Source organism: Periplaneta americana, chromosome 16 (genome assembly GCF_040183065.1).
Source record: "Periplaneta americana isolate PAMFEO1 chromosome 16, P.americana_PAMFEO1_priV1, whole genome shotgun sequence".
Taxonomy (NCBI): domain Eukaryota; kingdom Metazoa; phylum Arthropoda; class Insecta; order Blattodea; family Blattidae; genus Periplaneta; species Periplaneta americana.
The window spans coordinates 4,309,627-4,336,641 of NC_091132.1; the positions used below are offsets into that span (position 1 = coordinate 4,309,627).

Consider the following 27,015-nt stretch of genomic DNA (forward strand, 5'->3'; position numbering starts at 1 on the left):
ATACTATTATTATTATTATTATTATTATTATTATTATGTATAATTTTAGATTAGTTCACTGTAATCTCTGCTATTCTCAATTTTTATAAATAATTTCTATCTATGAGTAGTTTACAGACGGTAGTTTTTGTTGTTTACAATTTCATTTATAATTTCAATCTATGTGGAATTCATTACAGGTATTTGTTATTCTTAATTATTTTGTATAATTTCAATCTTTCTTTCTTTCTTCCTTTCTCTCAGTTTAACCTCTCCCTTCTAGGTGCATTTACACGACCCACGCCACCCGGGCCTTACAGGGCTGCAACCTGTCGGGAGAGGAATTAAGCTATTGGATCACATACATACTTTTTTGACCACACAAGAACATGGAGGGCCTCCCCGGATGAGGGATCAGCTCAATGCCAGGGCCGCCTCCGATACAACACAAACATTTAAGACATTACACAGCATTCACTCACACATATGAAAGGATTAAGGGAAGGATCGCCGTCCATGGCCGGACTTTCAAGAGGTACAATCCCGGGATTTGCCTGGAAATAACTGAGGAAACCATGGAAAACCTCAGGATTGCCGACCCCTGAGATCGAACCCCGGACCTCCCGAATGCGAGGCCAGCCCTCTACCACGCCGCTAGCCCACTCGGTTAATTTCAATCTAATAATATTTAATTTAATTTTAAGATTTTGACAATGTCAGAAACTTGTACTATATACAAGCCTAGATCATATATATATATATATATGATCTAGGATACAAGTCTACTATTCTCCAACCAGGAGATCAACCGTGAAAGGAATGTGCTTACTATTGCGTCATCTATTGGAACGAAGTAGATAAATAATATTACCGTTATAACGTCAGTTTAAAAACCATGCGCTCTCCTGCATATGTTATTTCCTATATAGAGAGATTAAAAGACCAGGAGATTAACAGTGATCTAATTTTGTAACTAGGGTAGTATCAATATGTGTGTATCAATGTTATTGTTTGTGCTGTGAGAGCTAGCCAATAGAGATAAGAGTAGCCACGTGTGTGACCTTATGACATCTTATGACATCAACATTCATTCACAGCATTATCTCCCTTCGTCTCAGTCCCCAAAGACTTTCTCGTGGTTGGAGTACAGTACTGACTGCTAATAAATATCATCATTGTTGTTATTATGTTTTTCTATTTATGGTAGAAAGCAAACTATTACAAATGGGTCAACATACGATCATTGAAAACACAAGTTGGAAAGGATAAAATAAGAAGTGGGAAAGGCTAAAAAAATTAAACAAATTGAAAAAAAAAAGTGATGCAGTTATTCTGCACCGAAATCATGCAAACATCAACGTACGACATTGAACTCATATGGACTACATCACACAACGAATCTACATACACTAGAAAAAGTAAAAGGAAAGAACACTGGGAATATCAAAAACGACATCACCTTGACTGGCATATACATTAGCACAGGAAGACTTTCTTGTACAGGAACTGAGATACAGACTACTACTGCCATCTACACATCAAGCAGCAGAATTACTGAAGAGGAGAGTGGAGAAAAGAGAAGAAATATGGTCGGAGTTTTACAGGACTTTCATCATAAACTTTGCATGGAAGCATTTTATCACGATCCGAATGAAAAGTGAGTGTGCAAACTATGTAACAAGAAATGCAAAAGATACTGCAACTCTGTATGAGCATAGAGAACAAAGATGTAAATGAATACAGCAAGGATGATAGCACAAAACTTCATGCACGTTTGTGCGCATTTCTCCTATTATTATTATTAAAAATGGAGAAGAGAAGAAGCAGTAAGGAATGGTATGGCCACGTCATGCAACTGCAATATAGGAAGATTGTTAAGCAGGTTTAAAAATAGGCTTCAGCACAGGAGAAAACAAAGCACGATAGAATGGTCAACACATGGATAGGTGCAATAACAAAAGACAGTAACGATGTAGACTGAGTAAAAACCAAGAATACAAGGACAAATTCTAACCATAAATAAAATGAACCTCACACCTGAGCTGGAGTTAGAGATCTCTGGAATAATAATAATGTAATTTAATATCAATTGAATGCAAATATTTAATCTTACAAAAGCTTGACTGTCATTACATATTTCACATTGTGACTTTTCAAACAAAATCATTCAGAATACAAAGGCACTTGAAGAAAATCCAAATGTAAAACAATACATTTTTCCTGCAGTCAGTAACCAGTAATAATAAATTAGTCTGAACACAAATAAATTTAAATTTCCTCCGTTACTGACTGTATTGTTATCAAAAGAAAGCAAAATCTCGAAAGATAACACAGCATTACTCTCCAAGAAATGCCCATACCATCAACACTGACTTACCAAAAGTCTTCAGATCGCTTTTGAGATAGACACAGCAGCCTACATCACTGAGTTTGAGATTTGAACAAAGTGGGTGTGTCAAAACGAACAAATCTATTCAAGTAACACAGGAAGCTGGGCTGAACCTTGACCAACGTGTTCTTTTCTTGCAGTACGTAGGTAGATGTGGCAAGCCTGTGATGGACTCTGATCAGGATCTGGAGCAGGTCCAGGGTTGTACCGTTGTTATTCAGCTCATCACAAAGAGCCATAATGAACGGAGTTCCCCATGTCGGATCCCGCAGTGCTATGTACCCTGTAAACGTACACCAGTTAGGTAGCATCACATTGCAACAGCTGATGACTATCATTCAATGGAACAACCTGCTCAACAGCAATTTCTGATAGAATTTTCTTCCCCCATAATCAGTAGCGGCCTGTGATCAAAATCCTCGGTGAGGCCAGATGCAACTAGTTTAAGTGCCTCCGATAGGAAATGTTTGTTTATGATATTAATTATTACTGTTATTATATTATTAATATCATTATTACTGTATTATTATTACTGTATTATTATTATTATTATTATTATTATTACTATTATTAGTCTATTCTTATTACTATCAATGAAAAATAATAATTTCACTCACCAAATAAGCTGTATGCTGTGAGTTTCAGTGTGATGAAGCAACCCATATTATGTGTTGAAATTCCCCTTTCTTTCTTTCCTTTTTATTTTTTTCCTTTGACAGCAACAAACAAGGCCAAGAGAAGTTTATTTTGCACCACATTACTACTTAACCATTTATGTTGTCCATACCAGGATGCAATAGAAACTCGCGTTTTAAGATTATCTGTCAGAAAAATTATCAGCGATGTCGTAGGTATCTCGGTAGTCTCTCTCTTTATTTAAAACTTCCTTTCTTTCAGTATTATTTCTTCTCGAAAAAGGACACTCTAACAATGAATTAACTGCACCAGCATTATTTCTCTCATTTGTTTCTGTTTATATTTTCCCGAAATACATAACAACATTGGCCCAGATTCACTACTGTACTACGAAGTACAATAGTAGAACACCCTCGCTTATGTCATAAACTAAGACATAAGGGGAGAGAATCGAGTGGGTTTCTGCCTGCCAAAGAGCTGGAATTTTGTTATTTATGGCCTAGTTAGGAAGACAAGTCACCACTGCTATTACCACCCCACTCTACCCTTGAGGCCGGCCCATGGATGGGAGGAGTGAAACCTGACCAGGCCAGACGAATTGTGCCTCAGCTATAACGTTTTAAGCGTAAACGCAAAGCCCGCGAAAGGACATGTAATGCATTAAGCCAAACACGGCATGAACGATTCTGGCCTCAGGAACAAATTTTACTGCAAAACAGGTCTATATACATCACAAGCCAGACCCGGCACGAACGATTCTGGCCTCAGGAACAAATTTTACTGCAAAACAGGTCTATATACATCACAAGCCAGACCCGGCACGAGCGATCCCGGCCTCAGGAGCAAATTTTACTGCAAAACAGGTCTATATACATCACAAGCCAGACCCGGCACGAGCGATCCCGGCCTCAGGAGCAAATTTTACTGCAAAACAGGTCTATATACATCACAAGCCAGACGCGGCACGAACGATTCTGGCCTCAGGAACAAATTTTACTGCAAAACAGGTCTATATACTTCACAAGCCAGACCCGGCACGAACGATTCTGGCCTCAGGAACAAATTTTACTGCAAAACAGGTCTATATACTTCACAAGCCAGACCCGGCACGAACGATTCTGGCCTCAGGAACAAATTTTACTGCAAAACAGGTCTATATACATCACAAGCCAGACCCGGCACGAACGATTCTGGCCTCAGGAACAAATTTTACTGCAAAACAGGTCTATATACATCACAAGCCAGACCCGGCACGAACGATTCTGGCCTCAGGAACAAATTTTACTGCAAAACAGGTCTATATACTTCACAAGCCAGACCCGGCACGAACGATTCTGGCCTCAGGAACAAATTTTACTGCAAAACAGGTCTATATACATCACAAGCCAGACCCGGCACGAACGATTCTGGCCTCAGGAACAAATTTTACTGCAAAACAGGTCTATATACATCACAAGCCAGGCCCGGCACGAACGATTCTGGCCTCAGGAACAAATTTTACTGCAAAACAGGTCTATATACTTCACAAGCCAGACCCGGCACGAACGATTCTGGCCTCAGGAACAAATTTTACTGCAAAACAGGTCTATATACATCACAAGCCAGACCCGGCACGAACGATTCTGGCCTCAGGAACAAATTTTACTGCAAAACAGGTCTATATACATTACAAGCCAGACCCGGCACGAGCGATCCCGGCCTCAGGAGCAAATTTTACTGCAAAACAGGTCTATATACATCACAAGCCAGACCCGGCACGAGCGATCCCGGCCTCAGGAGCAAATTTTACTGCAAAACAGGTCTATATACATCACAAGCCAGACCCGGCACGAGCGATCCCGGCCTCAGGAGCAAATTTTACTGCAAAACAGGTCTATATAAATCACAAGCCAGACCCGGCACGAGCGATCCCGACCTCAGGAGCAAATTTTACTGCAAAACAGGTCTATATACATCACAAGCCAGACCCGGCACGAGCGATCCCGCCCTCAGGAGCAAATTTTACTGCAAAACAGGTCTATATACATCACAAGCCAGACCCGGCACGAGCGATCCCGGCCTCAGGAGCAAATTTTACTGCAAAACAGGTCTATATACATCACAAGCCAGACCCGGCACGAGCGATCCCGGCCTCAGGAGCAAATTTTACTGCAAAACAGGTCTATATACATCACAAGCCAGACCCGGCACGAGCGATCCCGGCCTCAGGAGCAAATTTTACTGCAAAACAGGTCTATATACATCACAAGCCAGACCCGGCACGAGCGATCCCGGCCTCAGGAGCAAATTTTACTGCAAAACAGGTCTATATACATCACAAGCCAGACCCGGCACGAGCGATCCCGGCCTCAGGAGCAAATTTTACTGCAAAACAGGTCTATATACATCACAAGCCAGACCCGGCACGAGTGATCCCGGCCTCAGGAGCAAATTTTACTGCAAAACAGGTCTATATACATCACAAGCCAGACCCGGCACGAGCGATCCCGGCCTCAGGAGCAAATTTTACTGCAAAACAGGTCTATATACATCACAAGCCAGACCCGGCACGAGCGATCCCGGCCTCAGGAGCAAATTTTACTGCAAAACAGGTCTATATAAATCACAAGCCAGACCCGGCACGAGCGATCCCGGCCTCAGGAGCAAATTTTACTGCAAAACAGGTCTATATACATCACAAGCCAGACCCGGCACGAGCGATCCCGGCCTCAGGAGCAAATTTTACTGCAAAACAGGTCTATATACATCACAAGCCAGACCCGGCACGAGCGATCCCGGCCTCAGGAGCAAATTTTACTGCAAAACAGGTCTATATACATCACAAGCCAGACCCGGCACGAGCGATCCCGGCCTCAGGAGCAAATTTTACTGCAAAACAGGTCTATATACATCACAAGCCAGACCCGGCACGAGCGATCCCGGCCTCAGGAGCAAATTTTACTGCAAAACAGGTCTATATAAATCACAAGCCAGACCCGGCACGAGCGATCCCGGCCTCAGGAGCAAATTTTACTGCAAAACAGGTCTATATACATCACAAGCCAGACCCGGCACGAGCGATCCCGGCCTCAGGAGCAAATTTTACTGCAAAACAGGTCTATATACATCACAAGCCAGACCCGGCACGAGCGATCCCGGCCTCAGGAGCAAATTTTACTGCAAAACAGGTCTATATAAATCACAAGCCAGACCCGGCACGAGCGATCCCGGCCTCAGGAGCAAATTTTACTGCAAAACAGGTCTATATACATCACAAGCCAGACCCGGCACGAGCGATCCCGGCCTCAGGAGCAAATTTTACTGCAAAACAGGTCTATATACATCACAAGCCAGACCCGGCACGAGCGATCCCGGCCTCAGGAGCAAATTTTACTGCAAAACAGGTCTATATACATCACAAGCCAGACCCGGCATGAGCGATCCCGGCCTCAGGAGCAAATTTTACTGCAAAACAGGTCTGTATACATCACAAGCCAGACCCGGCACGAGCGATCCCGGCCTCAGGAGCAAATTTTACTGCAAAACAGGTCTGTATACATCACAAGCCAGACGCGGCACGAACGATTCTGGCCTCAGGAACAAATTTTACTGCAAAACAGGTCTATATACATCACAAGCCAGACCCGGCATGAGCGATCCCGGCCTCAGGAGCAAATTTTACTGCAAAACAGGTCTGTATACATCACAAGCCAGACCCGGCACGAACGATTCTGGCCTCAGGAACAAATTTTACTGCAAAACAGGTCTATATACATCACAAGCCAGACCCGGCATGAGCGATCCCGGCCTCAGGAGCAAATTTTACTGCAAAACAGGTCTGTATACATCACAAGCCAGACCCGGCACGAACGATTCTGGCCTCAGGAACAAATTTTACTGCAAAACAGGTCTATATACTTCACAAGCCAGACCTGGCACGAACGATTCTGGCCTCAGGAACAAATTTTACTGCAAAACAGGTCTATATACATCACAAGCCAGACCCGGCACGAACGATTCTGGCCTCAGGAACAAATTTTACTGCAAAACAGGTCTATATACATCACAAGCCAGACCCGGCACGAGCGATCCCGGCCTCAGGAACAAATTTTACTGCAAAACAGGTCTATATACATAAAAGTTTTCAAATTCTTCTACAGCGATATATGCTTCATTCAAATAACTAATACATTATATAAAAACAGAAAATTTGATTTCAGTTAAGCCAAGTGACTGAGGCCCAGCCTCACTTCCCCCAGTCAATCAGCCACCACTGCCCATAATATGAAATAGGTCTACATCGAAGAAAATTTATGGGCTGGCAGACTAGAATGGTGGAAAAGAATGAAGTGAATAATTTGTAAACATAGGCTTCGGAAAAATGTGTAAACAACGATAATAGAAAATATAGAGGGTGTTGTGAAGAGGACACAAACTTTCTCATAATTTTTACATATTTAGCAACTATTCATGTTCTTTTATCATCCTCTAGTGCTATTCTCTTTAAGTTAATTTTCTTCACCTACTATAATATAGGCATTATGCCCGAAGAAACACACTGTACCGGTACTCTAGAATTTCTATTTTTGTCATCAATTCGTTAAAAAAAAAAAAAAACAGAAACAGATGTTTGTAGAAAGGCAACAATCGAACTATTTAAAGCCATATTACAGTTACAATTCGTTACGAAAAAAAACCTAGCGACCTATAAACATTATTTTGTCTCCTTAGATTATGAATTCTTCTTCTTTCTGTTAGGGACAGACTTGTTCAGACTTCACATCCATCTCTTTATTAGAAGTAATTATGACAGAAGCAATGGCAGTTAACGAAATGTTTCGTCTTCTAAATGTTCTCTTTCCTTTTCACTTTATTTTAATTTAATTCACATACCAGTGAGTACACTGGGCGTTCAGTTCAAAGTGTGTCATGGCTCGCTGCATGCAGTCATGTGGCTAGCCGATGAGCCTAGAGAATTCAATCTTCCTACACTTCCGCAGAGGCGTATTACCTAAATGCGAGAGAAGTTGCCTAGCAAGTACGGCGTTCATTCTGAAGTATGCAGAGTCCGTGGATACCCACGGACTCTGGAAGTACGTACCGATACGTGCGGTAACGCCGGTAGTGACAAGAATGTGAACTGTTTGGAAACATGTACTGAGGTGAGTTTTTTTCTTACTGTCGGGATATGGGGAGAGGGTTAAGACGATTACTTACGTATTTGTTGACATTAACTTCGACGGTCAACATGGACATGGAGCATTTGATTTGGGTTGTAGAATGTTGCGGTATGCAACAGATGATAACAAATACCCTGTGTACGACTTGCCCACGCAAAACACAGTTAGAAAGAGGTTATGGTAGCACACAGACTTTACAGACCGCCATCTGTTGCTACTACGTTCAAGTTATACCGTACACGTTCTCAAGTTCAGATTGAACGCCTTGATTAATAGGCAACTTCTCGGACATAAAAGCTGAAACTCGCTTCAAATCGCTGACTCACAACAGTGACGTCATGACACATTTTGAAATGAACACCCAGTACAGTGTTTAGTTTTTTTCTGTAACTGTTTAGATTACTGCTTTGAACAAAACTATTTATTAAAAGAAATGTCATCTCTGAACTCAATAGCACTGATTTAATTTAATGACGAACTATTAAATCTGTTACATTTCTTACAGAACTTCCAACAGAAAAGCTTGACAGATGCTGTAAAACTCAATAAATATTGAATATCGTGTTTGAATGGGACACCATGTTTACTTAACGACTGTGATATTGAAATTACCAGCAGATACATTCTTTCTTAGAGGCCCATGACAAGAACAATGGACTTACAGAATGCTGCGATTTGTACAGCAGCCGTGGCAAATTATACTGATATGAGAAGCAAGCTAGAAACCCATAAAGCTTCTATTGATTTTGTGAAAGCTTTTGATAAAGTCCGAAGAGACGTTTTATTCGACATATTACAAGATAAAAATATTCCAAATTTGCTATTACAAAATATAATAGAAATCTACACAGACAGCAAAATAAGTGTAAAAATAAATAACTGTATATCCGAAAGAAAAAAAAGTTAATAATGGAGTTCGACAAGGTTGTCCACTATCACCAACTTTATTTAATATTTATATAAATGAAATTATTTTAAAATGGAACAAAATCTACACAGAAGGAATCAAAATAATCAGTGCTCTAACATTAAATACCTTACTCCGACCAGCCTCATGGTCTAGTGGTCAGAGCTTCTGGCTATAGTTCATGAGGTCCCGGGTTCGATTCCCGGTTAGAGCACAGGAATTTTTCTTTAAAGGGGATTATTCCTGTGTTCGTCCATGGTCTGGAATTTAGGTCAAGTTTAGATTTAAGACTTCTCCTGGCACTACATCATCATAATCATCCTATCACATCATCAGGGTAATGTAACTCCTCCTTCCAGGCGCCCCAACCTCAGAAGTGGGTTACAATTAAGCCACGGCCAGGAGAGAAGACCAGAAATGTCGAAAAGACACCTGGTGGCATTGGGGAAAAAAAAAAAAATACCTTACTCTATGCCAATGATCAAGTCATAATTTCCAATTCAGAGGATAATTTACAAAGAGGATTATATACATTAAATAATTTCATCCTATCACATCATCGGGGTAATGTAACTCCGCCTTCCAGGTGCCCCAACCTCAGAAGTGGGTTACAACTAAGCCACAGCCAGGAGAGAAGACCAGAAATGTCGAAAAGACAACCTGGTGGCATTGGATTAAAAAAAAAATACATTAAATAAAATATTAAAAGATTTAGGGATGGAAATTTTAGCACAAAAATCAAAAGTAATGGCATTTTTAGGACAAGACCAAGTCAGAAGTAAGATAATACACAATAACCAATGCCTCGAACAAGTACAAAATTTCAATTATCTGGGTTGTGAAATATCTTATCAAAATGAAAAAGATGTGAACAAGAAAATTACGAAATTTACACAAAATTCTAGAAATAATAAACATACATTGAAAGCTAAATTAGTACAAAAATCTACAAGAATAAAAATAAACAATACACTAGAATTACCCTCCCTTTTATACGGAAGCGAGATTTGGACATTAAAGAAAAAAAGACATGAACAGAATCAAAGCAACGGAAATAAAATTTTTCAGGAGGACAGCAGGATATACTCTTTTAGACCCAAAAAGGAATGAAGAAATTTTAGAACAATTAGAAGTAGAGTCAGTAGAAGAAAAAATCAGCAGATACAAATTCAATTGGATAGATCATGTAAGAAGAATGGAAAATTCAAGAATCCCAAAAATTATGATGCAGTATAAACCTAGAGGACATCGTCGACCAGGAAGACCTTTTAGAAGACTGCTAGATGAGGCCTAATTCGTGAAGGATGATGATGATGATGATGATGACGATGATAACGATGATGATGATGATAACGATGATGGTGATGATGACGATGATGATGACGAGGATGATGATGATGATGACGATGAGGATGATGATGACGATGATGATGATGATGACGATGATGATGATGATGAAGATGATGATGAGGATGAGAAGCAAGCACATTGTGCGTTGCATTACGTGGAACTCTGGCAATAGCTGCTAGTCAGTGGAGAAGTAAAACGCAACGTAGTCAGCAGTAGGCAAGCACTGTGTGCATTCAGTGTAGTAACCAGGGGCGGCCCGTCCCTATGTGCTACAGCACTATGATAATTTTTGCTCAAGTACTGTATTTGTAATACCATAGTATTTGATCTGACATTTGGCATTTTCCCGTGGTTATGTTAATCACGCGTTATAGAGTGTTTAGTCTTCGCTCTTCGTTCTTTGGTGCCTCAGGGGGTTCGTTGTGCTACTCAAAACTCTACATGATAACAAAAATCACAGAGGACACCACAGCATCGATGATTATGTACGCAGACGACATGGCGATAGGCTCGTCCAACATAGAAGAACTACAACAGGTCCTAAATAAACTCGTGAGATGGGCCGAGGAAAACAGCCTACAGATAAACCACCAGAAAACAAAACAAATGAACTTCAGAAACGGCGGCAAACAAAGAAAAAAAGACACCCTGACACTGCAGAACGAGCCACTTGAGGTAGTGCAAAAATTTAAATATTTAGGAGTAACACTTCAAACAACACTAAAATCATACAGAATCCACATTCAAGAAAGAGCAGCCGCTGCAATTAAAGCTAAGTACAATATTAAGAATCTGCAACAACTAGAAACAAAAACGGCAACGATCTTATTTAGGTCAGCTATAGCACCAATAGCAACCTACGGACTAAATATCATATGGGGAAACTTAACAGTCAGCGACATGGGAAAAATTGAACGAGTCAAATCATCCTTCATGAAAAGAGTACTAGGAGTAGGAAGAACAACTCTCTCGAGACTAACATACGAACTAATGAAGGAACGCTTCTTCATCGAAGATATTAGAACACAACTCTGCATGCCGAACACCCCAGCATACGAGAAAGCCCTGGAAGTGCTCAGAGGAAAGAAGAACGCCATCTGGAGCGAGTTCTACAGCTCGACCAAGTTAAGTCTGCGAGCCGAGAGGGGAAGTTGTAGGCAGGTTTGTAGTGAAAGGAGGTGGTAACGAAATGAGACCCGTACAGTCACATACGACAGTAAAGTTTTCCTACTGCGCTTCAGTTCATAGAGCGGTAATGAAAACGTAACAACACTCCGAGAACAAGACATTTTGAAATAGACTGTACTTCTATATCTCCTTGACACACTTTCGACAGTGAGGTTTGGCGTTCCGATTGGCAAGCGTGGAAAGTTGCATGAGGAGGGGAGGTTAGGAGACAGCGTAACGGTTGTCAGAGCTTGCCTTTTTCTGAAGACAAGGACAACAACTGCGTAGTGTATTTCAAACGATGTACACACTTTGAAATCTGAGCCTCAAATGACCTATGTGGCAACTGTGTTTTGCCTCTACATTCCTCTACATTCCATCCCGGTATCCCCGCTCGCAGACTTGACTTGGGCAAGCTGTACATAACAGACGCCATGACAACCAGAGACTGGGCAAACACAAACTACGAACTGAGACACATAGTGACCCGTTATGCAGTACATGGTTTTCACCATAAGATCTGTACCACCAAGAGATACCACGAACCCAACGACGAATGTGTGTGTGAACTGTGTCAGAAGCCGTGTGGACGATATCACGTTGAAAACTGCTGAGAAAGGAAAACCTCGCTCACAAACTTCTGCAAAGACTAACCTACAAATCCTATGCACATTGTGCGCATTTCATTTCATTCAAACTCTACATGAGAATGTAGACAATTAATGCGCATGTGCGAAGCTGAAATCACTGCTCTGATTGGCTATTTTTACGCGGGAAAGTGCTGTAGTCAGCTTCAGCACGACACAACTTGGAGATTGTAAAAGTAAAGCGTAACGAAAGAATGCTTGTTTGTGGAAGAACTCTGAACTATTTACAATGTATTTGGTAATTCAAGTGTCCGACTACTGCTGCCATCTACCTGTTGAAGTTGCTGTCAACAGCCAGTCTATACTACACTGAACAAAAGTGTGTTACAGACGCAAGTTGGAGTTCTATACGGAAGACCCGACTTCCAAAATATAGATGGAGCTGTTCAATTTTTACAATACATAGTCTCCAACAATTTACAAGATCCATTCTGTGAAGTAACGAAGTTGTTAAATATTTTGATTACAACGCCAATGACCACTGCTGAGCCAGAAAGATGTTTTTCTTGTTTGAAACGCATAAAAATGTTTTTAAGGAACACTATGTCCCAGGATCGTCTCACTGCTCTTGCAGTACTGTCAATTGAAAAGAGCAGGGGCGTATTTTGCGGGCTACCGGGGCTACCGGCAGTAGCCCAAGGAAATTACAAACGAAAAAGTTTATAATATAACATAATGTAATAATTTTGTATTATTAGTTTTACCATAGTAATTAAAATTAAAGTAATTGTTAGATATATTTTGTGTAATAATAGGGTTAGCGGTAGCCCAAACCCTTTAACCAGTATACACCACTGGAAAAGAGTATGATGACCAAGATGGAGGAGTTTAACACCAGGGTTCTGCAGTACGAAGGACTCCATATTTCGTCATAAGGTGAGTCTCAAATTAAGATAAATACATATAAGTATATACAGTAGACCGATGCAGAGATTGTAGCACACTCATTATTTTGACCACCAGCCGCTACTGGTAGTAACACTACTTTTGTACAATTTCTGGCTCCAGGGACGGTAAATCTACGAATCTGATGTCAAATGGTCGACACAATTTTCTGCATGAGGGGAGGAACAATATATTGTGTCGTAAAAACACAGCATATGAAAAAAAATGGCAGGGGATAGGGTCACTTTGCATCAGACATCTATGTTCTCGGTTGAATGTTGCGAAATTTCCGTTTTTAACGAATTGGTTCTTATTTGTAAAGATTGCGAATATTAATATTTTATTGTATTAGAGTAGGAATGCTACTTTGTTACTTCTAATCTTTATATACTTTCTTCTAATCGTGTCATAATCAATTAAATCCCACTCGAATTTTGATTTTCTCCAGATAAATCAAAACCTCTAGTGAGATTACTGTTGATAAAAGAATTTAATGATGATAAATACAGAACGATGAGTAGTAAAACTGACAGTCAAAGACCACAAATAATCGAAGATCAACTGTATAAAAAATAATCTATTATAATTCTGCACGTAGACAAATATTTACGAAGTTCAACAGTAGTACCTACTGTAGCTACATTTAATTTCAACAGTAGCAAGCCGTGAACTTACCTTCAAGGGTAGCATATGATATCAGTATATCAGAGTCTGCAGGAATGCTGTACACGGTCTTTGAATTCCCTGCACCATTCATCTTTCCACTGTCTGCCATAGTCCTGAAGTTAATCTTACTTTGCAGCCTTATGCCTTTGCACGCCTGTAACGAAAAGAAGAATTTAAATAAGGACAGTATTAAAATTGTTACAATCTTTCCAGCCTCAATTTCTGAAAAGTAATGCATATCGATGGTGTTCAAGTAAAACGGCTTATCCCACAAAAGAAACATTTTTCAGAAACAGTTATAGTTAAATTTTAACACATTATTAGTTATTTTATATGAAGGAATGTAAACATAGTTGTCAAAAATCATATCTTCACATTTTACAATACACTCAGGGACAAAAAAAACCGGACACTTTAATATTTGCTGGTATTTTGCAAAACATTATCTTCTCATACAATATTATGGTAGCCATCTGTTGTTATGGAGACGTGTATACATTGTAGATCGTTTTTTGTTTTATAAAAAGCCATTACAGTATTCCAATTTTGCTTTCGGAGTCTCAGCTATAACAATTTTGTCTCAACCATTTTGTGCTTCATTATCGTTATCATTCGTTATTTCTTTATTTTTACATTTTCTGAGTTTAAGTGGGGTTGTAACATTTGTCTTAAAACAAGATGCGACCTGAAGATGTGGCTCGAGCTGTAGCCCTTTACGATGATGGACGCAGTGTACGTTACATTGCAAATGTTATGAATATGGCTAGAAGCACAACCCATGATGCCATAAAACGGTATAGAGAGACCCTAGAATATACCAGAAGACCAGGTTCGGGTCGTCCAAGAGCTACAAATCCAAATGAAGACAGGTATATGGTGTTGAGAGTTCTTAGGGAGCGCAACCTGCCAGCTACTAGTGTAGCCCAGCAATTTGTTAACATGCATGGACGCCCAGTTTCGGCCAAAACATTTAGAATGGGGTTGAAAGCAAGTGGACTGATATCAAGTAGACCTGCAACTGGTCCCAGACTTCTCAGGATGCATCGAGTTGAATGACTGCGTTTTGCAAATGATCACGGGGATTGGAGAAATGGACAGTGGAGCTGTGTTCTGTTCACCGATGAGTCCCGTTTCAATCTGTGCTCACCTGATGGACGTGAAAGAGTTTGGAGAAGGAGGGGAGAACGATTTTCACAGTGTTGCATTTCCGAAAATGTGCCGTATGGAGGTGGTGGAGTGATGGTTTGGGCAGGAGTGTGTACGGATGCTCGTACAGAGTTGGTTTTTGTTGAAAATGGAAGACTAACAGCTGATAGGTATATAAATGAATGTTTGGCTGATCATGTTGCGCCATTTGGCCAATTTGTAGGCGATAATTTTGTTTTAATGCATGATAATGCATGGCCACATATTGCCCATGTAGTCGGAGATTATCTCCAAGAAGTGGGAATCCATGTTCTTCCATGGCCAGCAAGGAGTCCAGACATGAACCCAATTGAACACGTGTGGAACATGCTGGGACAGCGTGTTAAGAATAGACGACCGAGACCAGAATCGCTACAAGAGTTGAGGCGAGCACTTGGTGAAGAATGGGAACTTATTCCTCAAGAAGACATTGCTAACCAAATTGAGAGCATGCCAAGACGTATGGATGCAGTTATTCAAGCCAGAGGGGGTAATACCCGTTACTAAAAAGAGTTTTTAATGTTTAAGGCACCATAAAATGAAAAAACAGACCAAACGATGCCATAGTTATACGCCCTTTGTAATTTTTTGTGAATTTTCTCATCACAGATTTTTTTTTTTTTCACATGTTGTCGTATAAGGTGCTAAATGAAACATTATTTTGTTTAAATGGGTTTTGTTTCATTTTGAAATAATTGGCAACAAAATACAAGCAAATATAGAAGTGTCCGGTTTTTTTTGTCCCTGAGTGTATTAAATTTTAACTCATTCCAGCAAAAAAAGTCACATTAAGAAAATTAGGGTTAACCCCTTCTACTTAAACACCATCGATATATTGTGAAAGAGATAAATCACATAGGATTACTCGGCTATTTCTGCCTGAGAAATGAATATGATAGGCCTACGGTACATGACTACCATATAGCAATGATACACATACTTTTAACCTTTAAAGCCAGTCTCCTAATTTGAATACGGTAATATTTATTTATTACTAATACTTTTCAGTGCATATAAAAACTGGACCCCTAAAAGAATTTCTTGAAGAAAAATATTGTTTATATAGCCTGCTGGAAAAAAATTAAAAAGTCGTCTCTTTCTGTAAACTGAAGTAAGTATTGGCATTTCTAAATTATAATATTGCTTATACATTGTGAACCGTAAGTAATGTCATCGACTTCAAAGGGGTTTTCTTTGAGATATTTCAAACAAAAAAGTTTAATATCATAATTTTGCTCGTTTTTGCATCCTTTTCAAGAGAAAAATTATTTTATATGAAACACTCCACAGCGTGTTTTGGGAAAGCTACTGAATTAATTCCCAATATGGTCAGTTAATTTAAGAGAGAATGTACTATAATAACAAATGATTGATAGAATTTCGGTTTTGTCCTTTAAATATGTAAAACATTTTATCCACACAAATGTAACTCTTCATTCTGAAAATAAATTTTACAATGTTATATTCGTTTGGATCAAATTTCTGCACATTTTAAGGACAAAACTGAAATTCCTTCAGTCATTTATTATCATAATACAGTGTAATATTATCATAATGAAATTGGCTGTCCATATTGGGAATTAAATTAACAACTTTTTCAAAATAAGCTGTATAATATTTATCTTCATCTTACGATGTTGGATGACGTATATACGTCCGTTGATGTGACATATTAATGAAATTAATTACTATTATAGTCACAATCATGCCATGGTATGAAAGAAAAATTTCACAACCTCGAGCAGGTTCGAATCCCACTCGAGGTTGTGAAATTTTTCTTTCATACCATGGCATTATTGTGACTATAATAGTATTTAATTTCATGTATAATATTTCACATTAGCAATTTTTTTCTCGAAAAGGAAGCAAAAATGAGCAAAATTGTATTAAACGTTTTTGTTTGAAATATCTCATTCGTTCATTTCGTTTAGTATTCTGCTCAAGGGCAGGTCTTTCACTGCAAACCCAGCTTTCTCCAATCTTTCCTATTTTCTGCTTTCCTCTTTGTCTCCTCATATGATCCACATATCTTAATCTCGTCTATCATCTGATATCTTCTTCTGCCACGAACTCTTCTCCCGTTCACCATTCCTTCCAGTGCATCCTTCAGTAGGCAGTTTCTTCTCAGCCAGTGACCCAACCAATTCCTTTTCCTCTTCCTGATCAGTTTCAGCATCATTCTTTCTTCACCCACTCTTTTCAACACAGCTTCATTAATTCTTATTCTGTCTGTCCACTTCACATGTTCCATTCTTCTCCATATCCACATCTCAAAGAATAACTCCTTGATATTCATGACATTACTTATGGTTGACTCCGTATATTATTAAATTGCATTTATTTCTCTTCCAAATTACACATAAATTGTGTAGTGCAGTATGTACCTTCATTTGTCTAAAATTACATTATTAGAATACCAGCAATTACATTCTCAGGTGCTTTTATATTCAATATGTTCCCTTTTAGACTCATCCATTATTACTCTTACTATTATGTTCGGCATTAAGGGAGTTTGGATTTCTTTTGACACTTCAATGTTTGAGATACACTCTCAATTTGTTGAATTCAATTTATAATTTTTTTTTTAAATTGATTTTAGCACAGTAGTAGTAGTAGTGGTAGTGGTAGTGGTATTGGAAGTGGTCGTGGTCGTGGTGATGATGATGATGATGATAAAAAACAGTCAAGGACTGACCTATCTGTCATGGCTTGTTCTCATTTTTGGGAGAACTTTAAACCAATCTTAAGACAATCACAAATAGTGGGACTCCTGGTCATGGAGTCAGCATGATACAAGGCCATACAAGTTAACAGATCAGGAACACTCGATTTCCATGAAATAGAAGATACTGATAAGTCGTCACTTTCATAAAGGAAGTAATACCACAGAATATTATTCAAGTGATTGATTTTAGCTGCTGGCTAAGATGCAAGGACTTCGTTGATGCTAGTGATTCATTTAAAGCTGTCGTTAAGACTTTTATCTCATCCTACGATCCACCTAACGACACAGTATCATCAGCACATGCTAAATTGTTTTACTTTCAAGTTTCATCCCACAATTTATTCCTCTAATTTGTGTCATTCTTTTGTACAAGTTTCTCTGGAATACCAGTACCAAAGTCCTTCGTGCAGTAAAATCCATGCAACAGATTCAGAGAAATCACTGCACAGAGAGAGAGAGAGAGAGACAGCATGTACAAACCTACATTTTAGACATCAGTGATGTTCCAATCATTATTTCCAAAAATAAAAAATGGACCCTTTGCACGAAAAAAAAAATGTTCCCTTTGTACTTTTGTAATGAGAAAATAAAAGGGCACCAATATATATATATATATATATATATATGAGCACAAAAAAAATGTATGTATGTAAATTCCATCACAGAAAAGAGAGGAGCAAAATTTACCTGAATGAAAAATAACTTGGGCTTATTTGCTAGCTGCAGGCAGTTCTTTCCTATAAATGGCTCTGTCAACAGCTTGATATAGTACGCTCTGTCCCTAGCGTACACAAACTCCTGTTCGTCTCCATGTGACAAGACAAAGACTGCAAAACAGTCGTGGTCCCTCAGTTCGTCTCTTTTGGATACTGTAAAACAATTTTCTCATTATACTATCAGTAGACCATGAAAATCATAATATTAACTATACATTAACTAAATATAAATCCAGCCAATTAATAGACTATGGCAGGTACATCGATATTAATCACTGACCATACACATATACACACAGAGCAAGTCAAATCTAAAGTCCTAAAGGACTGAAGCTCATGCCGTCTCTATTTCCTTAAATAAATAATTCACTAATTTCACTTGCCAGGCCATACAATCGGTCTCATTCCATTTGTAAAACGAGTGATAAAAGTGTCTGGGAAAATAAAAGAAAAAAAGAAACCCATAGTCTTTCAATGTTACTTTACGGTTTTAGAACGATTCCTAGAATGTAATTAACCAAAGTATGCAATATTTTAAAACCTGACCCAATCTAACCACATCCTGAGAAATAATAAAATATGCATTTATATGTCCAACTCTGGCTACTAGCAACAGGCATCTATAATGAACACCGATCAAAATACCTCTCATTTCTCGTGAAAAACAACAACTGAATAGACTACAGTGGACTATAGTGGACTTTATGTTGTCAGCAAACAGCTGGATACATTAAGAAGATTGATTATTGATTATTTCCAACTGCAACTGTCAATCTTCATTCTAAAAACATAGAGTGAGGAAAAGTATGGTATGGTATGGTATGGAATGTCATAAAAATTTAAGCCATACTTAAAATTTCGATGAAATGGGGTTAGTGGACAGAGATTCGAAAGTGTTGCTTCAGGTTGAGATAGAATATTGTAATCAGTTGTGAAATATTGCATACTTTTAACTACAAGATTGCAAGTTTTGTTATACTGAAAGTTGATAAAGCAATGAATTGTTCATTATCAAAAGATTGTATTTTAGATACATTTTGGAGTACGGTATAATGGAAATATAGTGCATACTTTCATCTACACTACTGAAAGTTTTGTTATATTGAAAGTTGATAAAGCAATGAATTGTTCATTATCAAAAGATTGTATTTTAGATACATTTTGGAGTACGGTATAATGGAAATATAGTGCATACTTTCATCTACACTACTGAAAGTTTTGTTATATTGAAAGTTGATAAAGCAATGAATTGTTCATTATCAAAAGATTGTATTTTAGATACATTTTGGAGTATAGTGGAAATACAGTGCATACTTTCATCTACACTACTGAAAGTTTTATTATATTGAAAGTTGATAAAGCAATGAATTGTTCATTATCAAAAGATTGTATTTTAGATACATTTTGGAGTATAGTGGAAATACAGTGCATACTTTCATCTACACTACTGAAAGTTTTATTATATTGAAAGTTGATAAAGCAATGAATTGTTCATTATCAAAAGATTGTATTTTAGATACATTTTGGAGTACGGTATAATGGAAATATAGTGCATACTTTCATCTACACTACTGAAAGTTTTGTTATATTGAAAAGTTGATAAAGCAATGAATTGTTATTTATCAAAAGATTGTATTTTAGGTACATTTTGAAGTTGGTGGCAAACTTGGGACTGCTGAGACCAGGGGCGTATTTTGCGGGCTACCGGGGCTACAGGCGGTAGCCCAAGGAAATTACAAAAGAAAAAGTTTATAATATAACATAATGTAATAATTTTGTGTTATTAGTTTTACCATAGTAATTAAAATTAAAGTAATTGTTAGATATATTTTGTGTAATAATAGGGTCAGCGGTAGCCCAAACCCTTTAACCAGTATACGCCACTGACTGAGACTACTGAATAAGAGAAATACGGAAATAAAAAGTAATTATAGGGCTATTTTTTACCTATTACTTGAATGAAATAAGGTGCATTAAATGTGGGGAATGAAATGCTGTGCAGGAGTGTTTTTCAGTATGCTGGGGGAAAAGTGACATGAAGATCTGAGAAAAGTGTGATCCATGTATTACTGTACCTACTAAAGCCATTAATGCGAATATCCAAATAATAATTAATATCAATACCAGTACGTCATACTTAGAATTCTTCGTCAAATAATTGCCTTATGTTCATATTATTTCATTTTGTTCTTTTCTGTTGCTCTCACTAAAGTTTATTACTGCTAAATCTTTTGTGTATTTTCAGTCTCTTTATCAACTTACTGTATAAAAATACACGTAAATATTTCAGCACACAAATTTGTCATTTTTAGTTGGAAGTCAGTTAGCATATTTTATTGTTGCCTTTCTTAAAATAAAAAGAGACATTAACATTCTTATATTTTATCAGATATTAACAGTTCCCTTTGCAAAAAAGTTTCTACCTCCAAAATGGCTGAAGATAATTTCATCCATTCGCCCCACAAGCAGAATAACGTTATGAAAGTGTCCATTTATGTTGCAGGTTACACTTCCCAAATAGCCAAGAAAATATGAGCCACAGATAGTGTCCAAGATAATAATTTCAAGTCTGAAGACATTGACAGCCCATTTCAAAAAGGGAAACAACTCAAAATTAAAAGTTTTGAGAAACTTGCTTTATGTTGCTGTGAAAAATCAAGGGATTGTCGAAATTACTCCAAATTCCGTTAATGATGTTTTATACATACTGTAATCAGTTATTCGTAGATTTCAAAAAGGCATATGACTCGGTTAAGAGGGAAGTATTATATGATATTCTTATTGAATTTGGTATTCCCAAGAAACTAATTCGATTAATTAAAATGTGTCTCAGTGAAACATACAGCAGAGTCCGTAATGGTCAGTTTCTATCTGATGCTTTTCCAATTCACTGCGGGCTAAAGCAGGGAGATGCATTGTCACCTCTACTTTTTAACTTCGCGCTAGAATATGCCATTAGGAAAGTTCAGGATAACAGGCAGGGTTTGGAATTGAACGGGTTACATCAGCTTCTTGTCTATGCGGATGACGTGAATATGTTAGGAGAAAATACACAAACGATTAGGGAAAACACGGAAATTTTACTTGAAGCAAGTAGAGCGATCGGTTTGGAAGTAAATCCCGAAAAGACAAAGTATATGATTATGTCTCGTGACCAGAATATTGTACGAAATGGAAATATAAAAATTGGAGATTTAACCTTCGAAGAGGTGGAAAAATTCAAATATCTTGGAGCAACAGTAACAAATATAAATGACACTCGGGAGGAAATTAAACGCAGAATAAATATGGGAAATGCCTGTTATTATTCGGTTGAGAAGCTTTTGTCATCCAGTCTGCTGTCCAAAAATCTGAAAGTTAGAATTTATAAAACAGTTACATTACCGGTTCTTCTGTATGGTTGTGAAACTTGGACTCTCACTTTGAGAGAGGAACATAGGTTAAGAGTGTTTGAGAATAAGGTGCTTAGGAAAATATTTGGGGCTAAGCGGGATGAAGTTACAGGAGTATGGAGAAAGTTACACAACACAGAACTGCACGCATTGTATTCTTCACCTGACATAATTAGGAACATTAAATCCAGACGTTTGAGATGGGCAGGGCATGTAGCACGTATGGGCGAATCCAGAAATGCATATAGAGTGTTAGTTGGGAGGCCAGCGGGAAAAAGACCTTTAGGGAGGCCGAGACGTAGATGGGAGGATAATATTAAAATGGATTTGAGGGAGGTGGGGTATGATGATAGAGACTGGATTAATCTTGCACAGGATAAGGACCGCTGGCGGGCTTATGTGAGGGCGGCAATGAACCTTCGGGTTCCTTAAAAGCCATTTGTAAGTAAGTAAGTAAGTTTCAAATAAGAGTATATATATATTTCCTCCCCCCCCCACATCAACATGAACCTTTAAAATTCAGGTTTCTCAAAACTTTACATTTTGAGTTGTTTCCCTTTTGAACTGGGAAGTCTGTATTTTCCCTCATAATCTGAAATTTTTAGCTGTATTTATGCTGCAGAATTAACCTATTAAATTTAAATGAATAAACTTAATTCTTGAAATACACGTTAAACACTAACTTAATTGCTTATTTAGAGTATTTCAATGAATGTTAATGGATATTATTTTAATAGTATCTGTTCTTGTATAAAGTTTGAGGTGTAACTGTCAGATATTAGTACTGGAATATCAGCCTGATAATCATGTTATCTGCGACTATGACTACATAACCAAATAGTTTATAAGTCAGGGCTGTAGCTGTAGCGTTATGACAGAAGCCGATATGTAAAATTCTGGCAAAAATATTTTGTTGTCTAGATATCTTGCAAATATTGCTTTTAATGTTAATGCAAAACACAGTAGCCTGTGCCTACTCCCATTAGTAGCCAACGCTGATATTAATAAAAAATTATTGCTTCTAATGTATCTCGGATTTTTCCTCGAAGAATTAACTTTGAAACTGCTCTTCTGTAAAATAAGGAAAGTGTGCATATCAGCTTATGCCATAACACCACAGGGAATGTCCGAAACAAACTCCCCATACTGATTTGTACATGAACTATACCCCAAGTCTTACGATATTCTTGCTGTTAAGATAATTTTCAGTTCAAGAATGAAATTAACTTCACATTTTGTGTAAGATTCATGACATGAATCCAAATATTATGGGAATTTTGATTACCGGTATATCAGTCAATTAGTTCACTGCGAAATGTACACTGTAAAAATGTCCATTATTAATGTCCAGTATCAATAATGTCCACAGCCATTAAATGATCAGTATCTTAAATGTCCAATATCAAAAATGTCCACAGTCATTAAATGATCAGTATCTTAAATGTCCAATATCAAAAATGTCCACAGCCATTAAATTATCAGTATCTTAAATGTGCAATATTAAAAATTTCTACAGTCATTAAATGGCCATTATAAAAAATATCCAGAGTTATAATATGTACGGTATCATAAATGCCCAGACTAATATTATTTAAATGTGAATGAATAATTTAACAATGAAATATAAGCTAAATTTATAATATTCTGTAACAAATTTTAGTTCCTAATTTTCTGCTGCATTGGGGTCAGCATGCAGCTTGAAATGATATGAAAATGCCTGCTAATATTGTTGTCCTTGGTGGAAATCTTAGTGGTGCAGCTCTCCGAAAAGAATGTCAAATAATCGTCGCAGTACATAGTATATAGGCCTACTGAACATTTTGATTTGTAGGCATTTCTATGTATTGGACATTTTGACTTGTAGATATTTCTATTTGTGCATAATTTTGATTTATGGATGTTTCTGCTTATCGGACATTTTGAGTAGGTAGTGCCTTACTTGATTGGGCATTTTGTAGTGGTCTTTCTGTATATCGGACATTGTGCTGTGGACGAATTGACTTGGAATGGAGAATCTTATAAGACAGATTTGTACATTAAATTAGTTTCCAATTAAAACAGAAAATCAATATCCCGAATTTAAAAGAAAACTTACAAATTAAACCAAACCCTTTAACTCTATTAAATATAGAATATAATTTAAATTTAACAGAAGAAATACTGAAATCAGAAGTAAACACTGAAATACTAAAACAATTGTCTTTAGAGTCAATTAATATTAGGTACCCTCCACAAAACTGGCTTCATTTATACACCGACGGATCCTTGATCTCCAGAGAACAAGTTGCCGGTGCAGGTGTTACGTGCTGTCTCTTCTCACTTTATAGATCTCTTGGACATGGAACAACAAGTTTTGATGGTGAAATCATTGCAATAAGTGAATGTCTCAGGAATCTTCTATGCCACATCAATAAATTTAGGAATGCAGTTATATTGTCAGACTCCAAAGCAGCTATTCTATCAATCATCTCTAAACACACACCTTCATCTCAAACAGCAGAAATAAATAAAATGCTCTCTCAATTAATATCACTCAATAAAAGTTATTGTATTCCAATGGATACCATCCCATTGTGGAATCCTGGGAAACGAGAATGCGGATGCTTTAGCAAAGAAGGGCAGCACTGCTACTTACAGACCTGTTACTAAATCTACGTATTACTCTGTGAAGAGATTTATTAAATCTACATACTTAGACTTCAACAAACAAAATTTGATAACACAATCCCAAGGGAAAAAATGGAACTCTCTGCATCAAAATTCACAGTTAATTCCCGATTTACCACGAAAATCGTCTGTAGCCGCATTTAGATTGGCAACAGGCCATGATTGTTTGGCCAAACACCTGCATAGAATTGGAATATATCAGTCCCCTAACTGTCCATTGTGCAACTCAAACCAAGAAATGGATTCGGAACACCTCAAAATCTGTGCTTCAGTGGCTGGCCATGATAATATCTTTGAAAAATATTGGAGTGCAAGAGGTCAAATGATTTTATTGTCAAACGCCTGGCATTAGAAAACAACAACAACATTAAATTAATCTAAGCTGCTACTTACTTAGTTACTTACTTACTGGCTTTTATGGAACCCGGAGGTTCATTGCCGCCCTCACATAAGCCCGCCATTGGTCCCTATCCTGAGCAAGATGAATCCAGTCTCTACCATCATATCCCACCTCCCTCAAATCCATTTTAATATTATCTTCCCATCTACGTCTCGGCCTCCCCAAAGGTATTTTCCCCTCTGGCCTCCCAACTAACACTCTATATGCACTTCTGGATTCGCCCATACGTGCTACATGCCCTGCCCATCTCAAATGTCTGGATTTAAGCTGTTATGAGAATTTTGTTGCATAATAATTTTCAGTTCAAGAATGAAACATAATTCACATTCTATGTAAGACAAACCTGCAAGAGTACCACCAGCCTGTAATGCTGTGAAAACTACGGTTAAGTCAACTTTTACAAGGATTTAAGATGGTACAGTAATATGCAACTGTCCATATGTTAGGTAGCTACTCACTTTGTCCAACATGTCCCAGTATTTCAGCACACGTCAAATTGTGCTGTACGTCAACAACAAAACCAAGATTGCTCAGAGTGATGTTCAGGTTTTCCACATCTGCATTAGTTCCATGTCGATTCTCAGGTTTCTCTCCGTCTATTTCGTCATAGAATTCATGATTAAATATTACAGCCAGTCCTCTCTCTGGTCTCTTCATGGAGTAGTACAAATCGTTGGGCTTCAACTCCGTCCTGTACAAACAGAATATACACTTGTAGTCTACCAACACTTGTGTAAAATGCATTTCTCTAATTTCTGTATAAAATATATTCTGATAGCTGGCAGCTCATCTTCTGCACTACCCAAGTATTAGTACCACTGAGGGTATTTTGTTCCATTTCTTTTATTTCATTTATTGCAGTCCATAGCAATGGCAAAGGTAGCTTTTAGCAAGCAAAGGAGCATCTTCTGAAGACCTCTGGAAAAACATTTCAGGAAGAGACTATTGAAGTGCTTTGTGTGGACTATGGCATATCGCAGCAGAAATATGAACATTACGACGAAGTGAAGAGAAGCGACTAGAAGCATTTGAAATGTGGATATGAAGAAAAATGGAGCGTGTGAAATGGACAGACAGATGAAGAAATGAAGCTGTGTTAGCAGGTCTTTCACTACAAACCCAGCAATCTCCAATCTTTCCTACTGTTTATATATTATTTTTATTTTTATTTTAGAGGGAACCCAAGAGTTGGAACTTAATCTGAGACGATTCTGTCCGGCACCGGGGTAGGTATCCAGTGTGGCTTAGTGGATAAAGCATCAGCACGTAGAGCTGAAAACCCGGGTTCAAATCCCGGCACCGGAGAGAATTTTTCTCCGTTCCATTATTCTTTCATCGTATTTCCTACTGTTTGCCTTACATTATCTATAGCTCTTTAGTGAACGCCCTAGATGTGCAACAACATAGCCAATGAAGTACATGCCGCCATAGTGCTCAATGTCAAAGGTTGCAGAACTTACGGTATGTCTGGCAACACATCCAAATGTTTCCTCTTCGCAATTGGATAGGCATCAGGCTGAGAGCTAAGCTGTGTGTCCTTCTGGGAATCTCCTTTGTGGTCCATGCCTGCAATAAAGCAAGCATTCCTGTCAGACGTCATCTTATGAAAATAATTTTGATCAAATGTCTTGTAAGTTGCTGGAATTTGTGTGACAAACTTCGACTATTTAAATGATGAAGCAAGAAATAAAATCGCAATGCTAGTCGACTCTTGAAGGGGGGCCAGTACACATACGAAATCTGGAAAACAATTCTGTATGGCACACCATTAATAAAACTACATGCAGTAAATATGAATAACTTTCTATTAGAGTAATTTTAAAAATATATTCTTTGCAGTTTTTATTTCAAATTTTTAAATAGGTTCTATGCTAACTTCTATTCTAGTTTCTAATTAACGATCTTACTTCACTTTTAAATGGATTCTTTTTAAGATAAAATGTGGATTGTTTCATGAAATACTTTTATCTAAAAAATATATACATTTTTTTAACGGTTCATTTTTCCAAGAAAGTAAGTAATATAGATTTTTTTTTAGTAGGCTGTTTTACGACGCGTTACCCAGCATTTGCTCATATTGGGTTGAGGGAAAACCCTGAAAAAAACCTCAACCAGGTAACTTGCCCCGACCGGGAATCGAACCCG

The 27,015-nt window shown here is 37.9% G+C and overlaps 1 protein-coding gene across 4 annotated transcripts in view; it reads right to left on the reverse strand.

Annotated features, from left to right (window-relative positions):
• Positions 1 to 2,057: 2,057 nt before the first annotated feature.
• The window catches only part of LOC138716412 (caspase-1-like), a 42,012-nt gene continuing 17,054 nt past the window's right edge, over positions 2,058 to 27,015 (reverse strand). For all 4 annotated transcript variants that reach the window (XM_069849480.1, XM_069849479.1, XM_069849481.1 and 1 more), the window contains exons 2-6: positions 26,331 to 26,436; positions 25,329 to 25,561; positions 18,383 to 18,564; positions 13,795 to 13,939; positions 2,058 to 2,651 (exon numbers count right to left, since the gene is read on the reverse strand). In XM_069849480.1, coding sequence (XP_069705581.1) covers positions 2,401 to 2,651; positions 13,795 to 13,939; positions 18,383 to 18,564; positions 25,329 to 25,561; positions 26,331 to 26,434 — 915 coding nt within the window. In that variant the 5' untranslated portion in view covers positions 26,435 to 26,436 and the 3' untranslated portion in view covers positions 2,058 to 2,400. The remainder of the gene's footprint in view (positions 2,652 to 13,794; positions 13,940 to 18,382; positions 18,565 to 25,328; positions 25,562 to 26,330; positions 26,437 to 27,015) is intronic.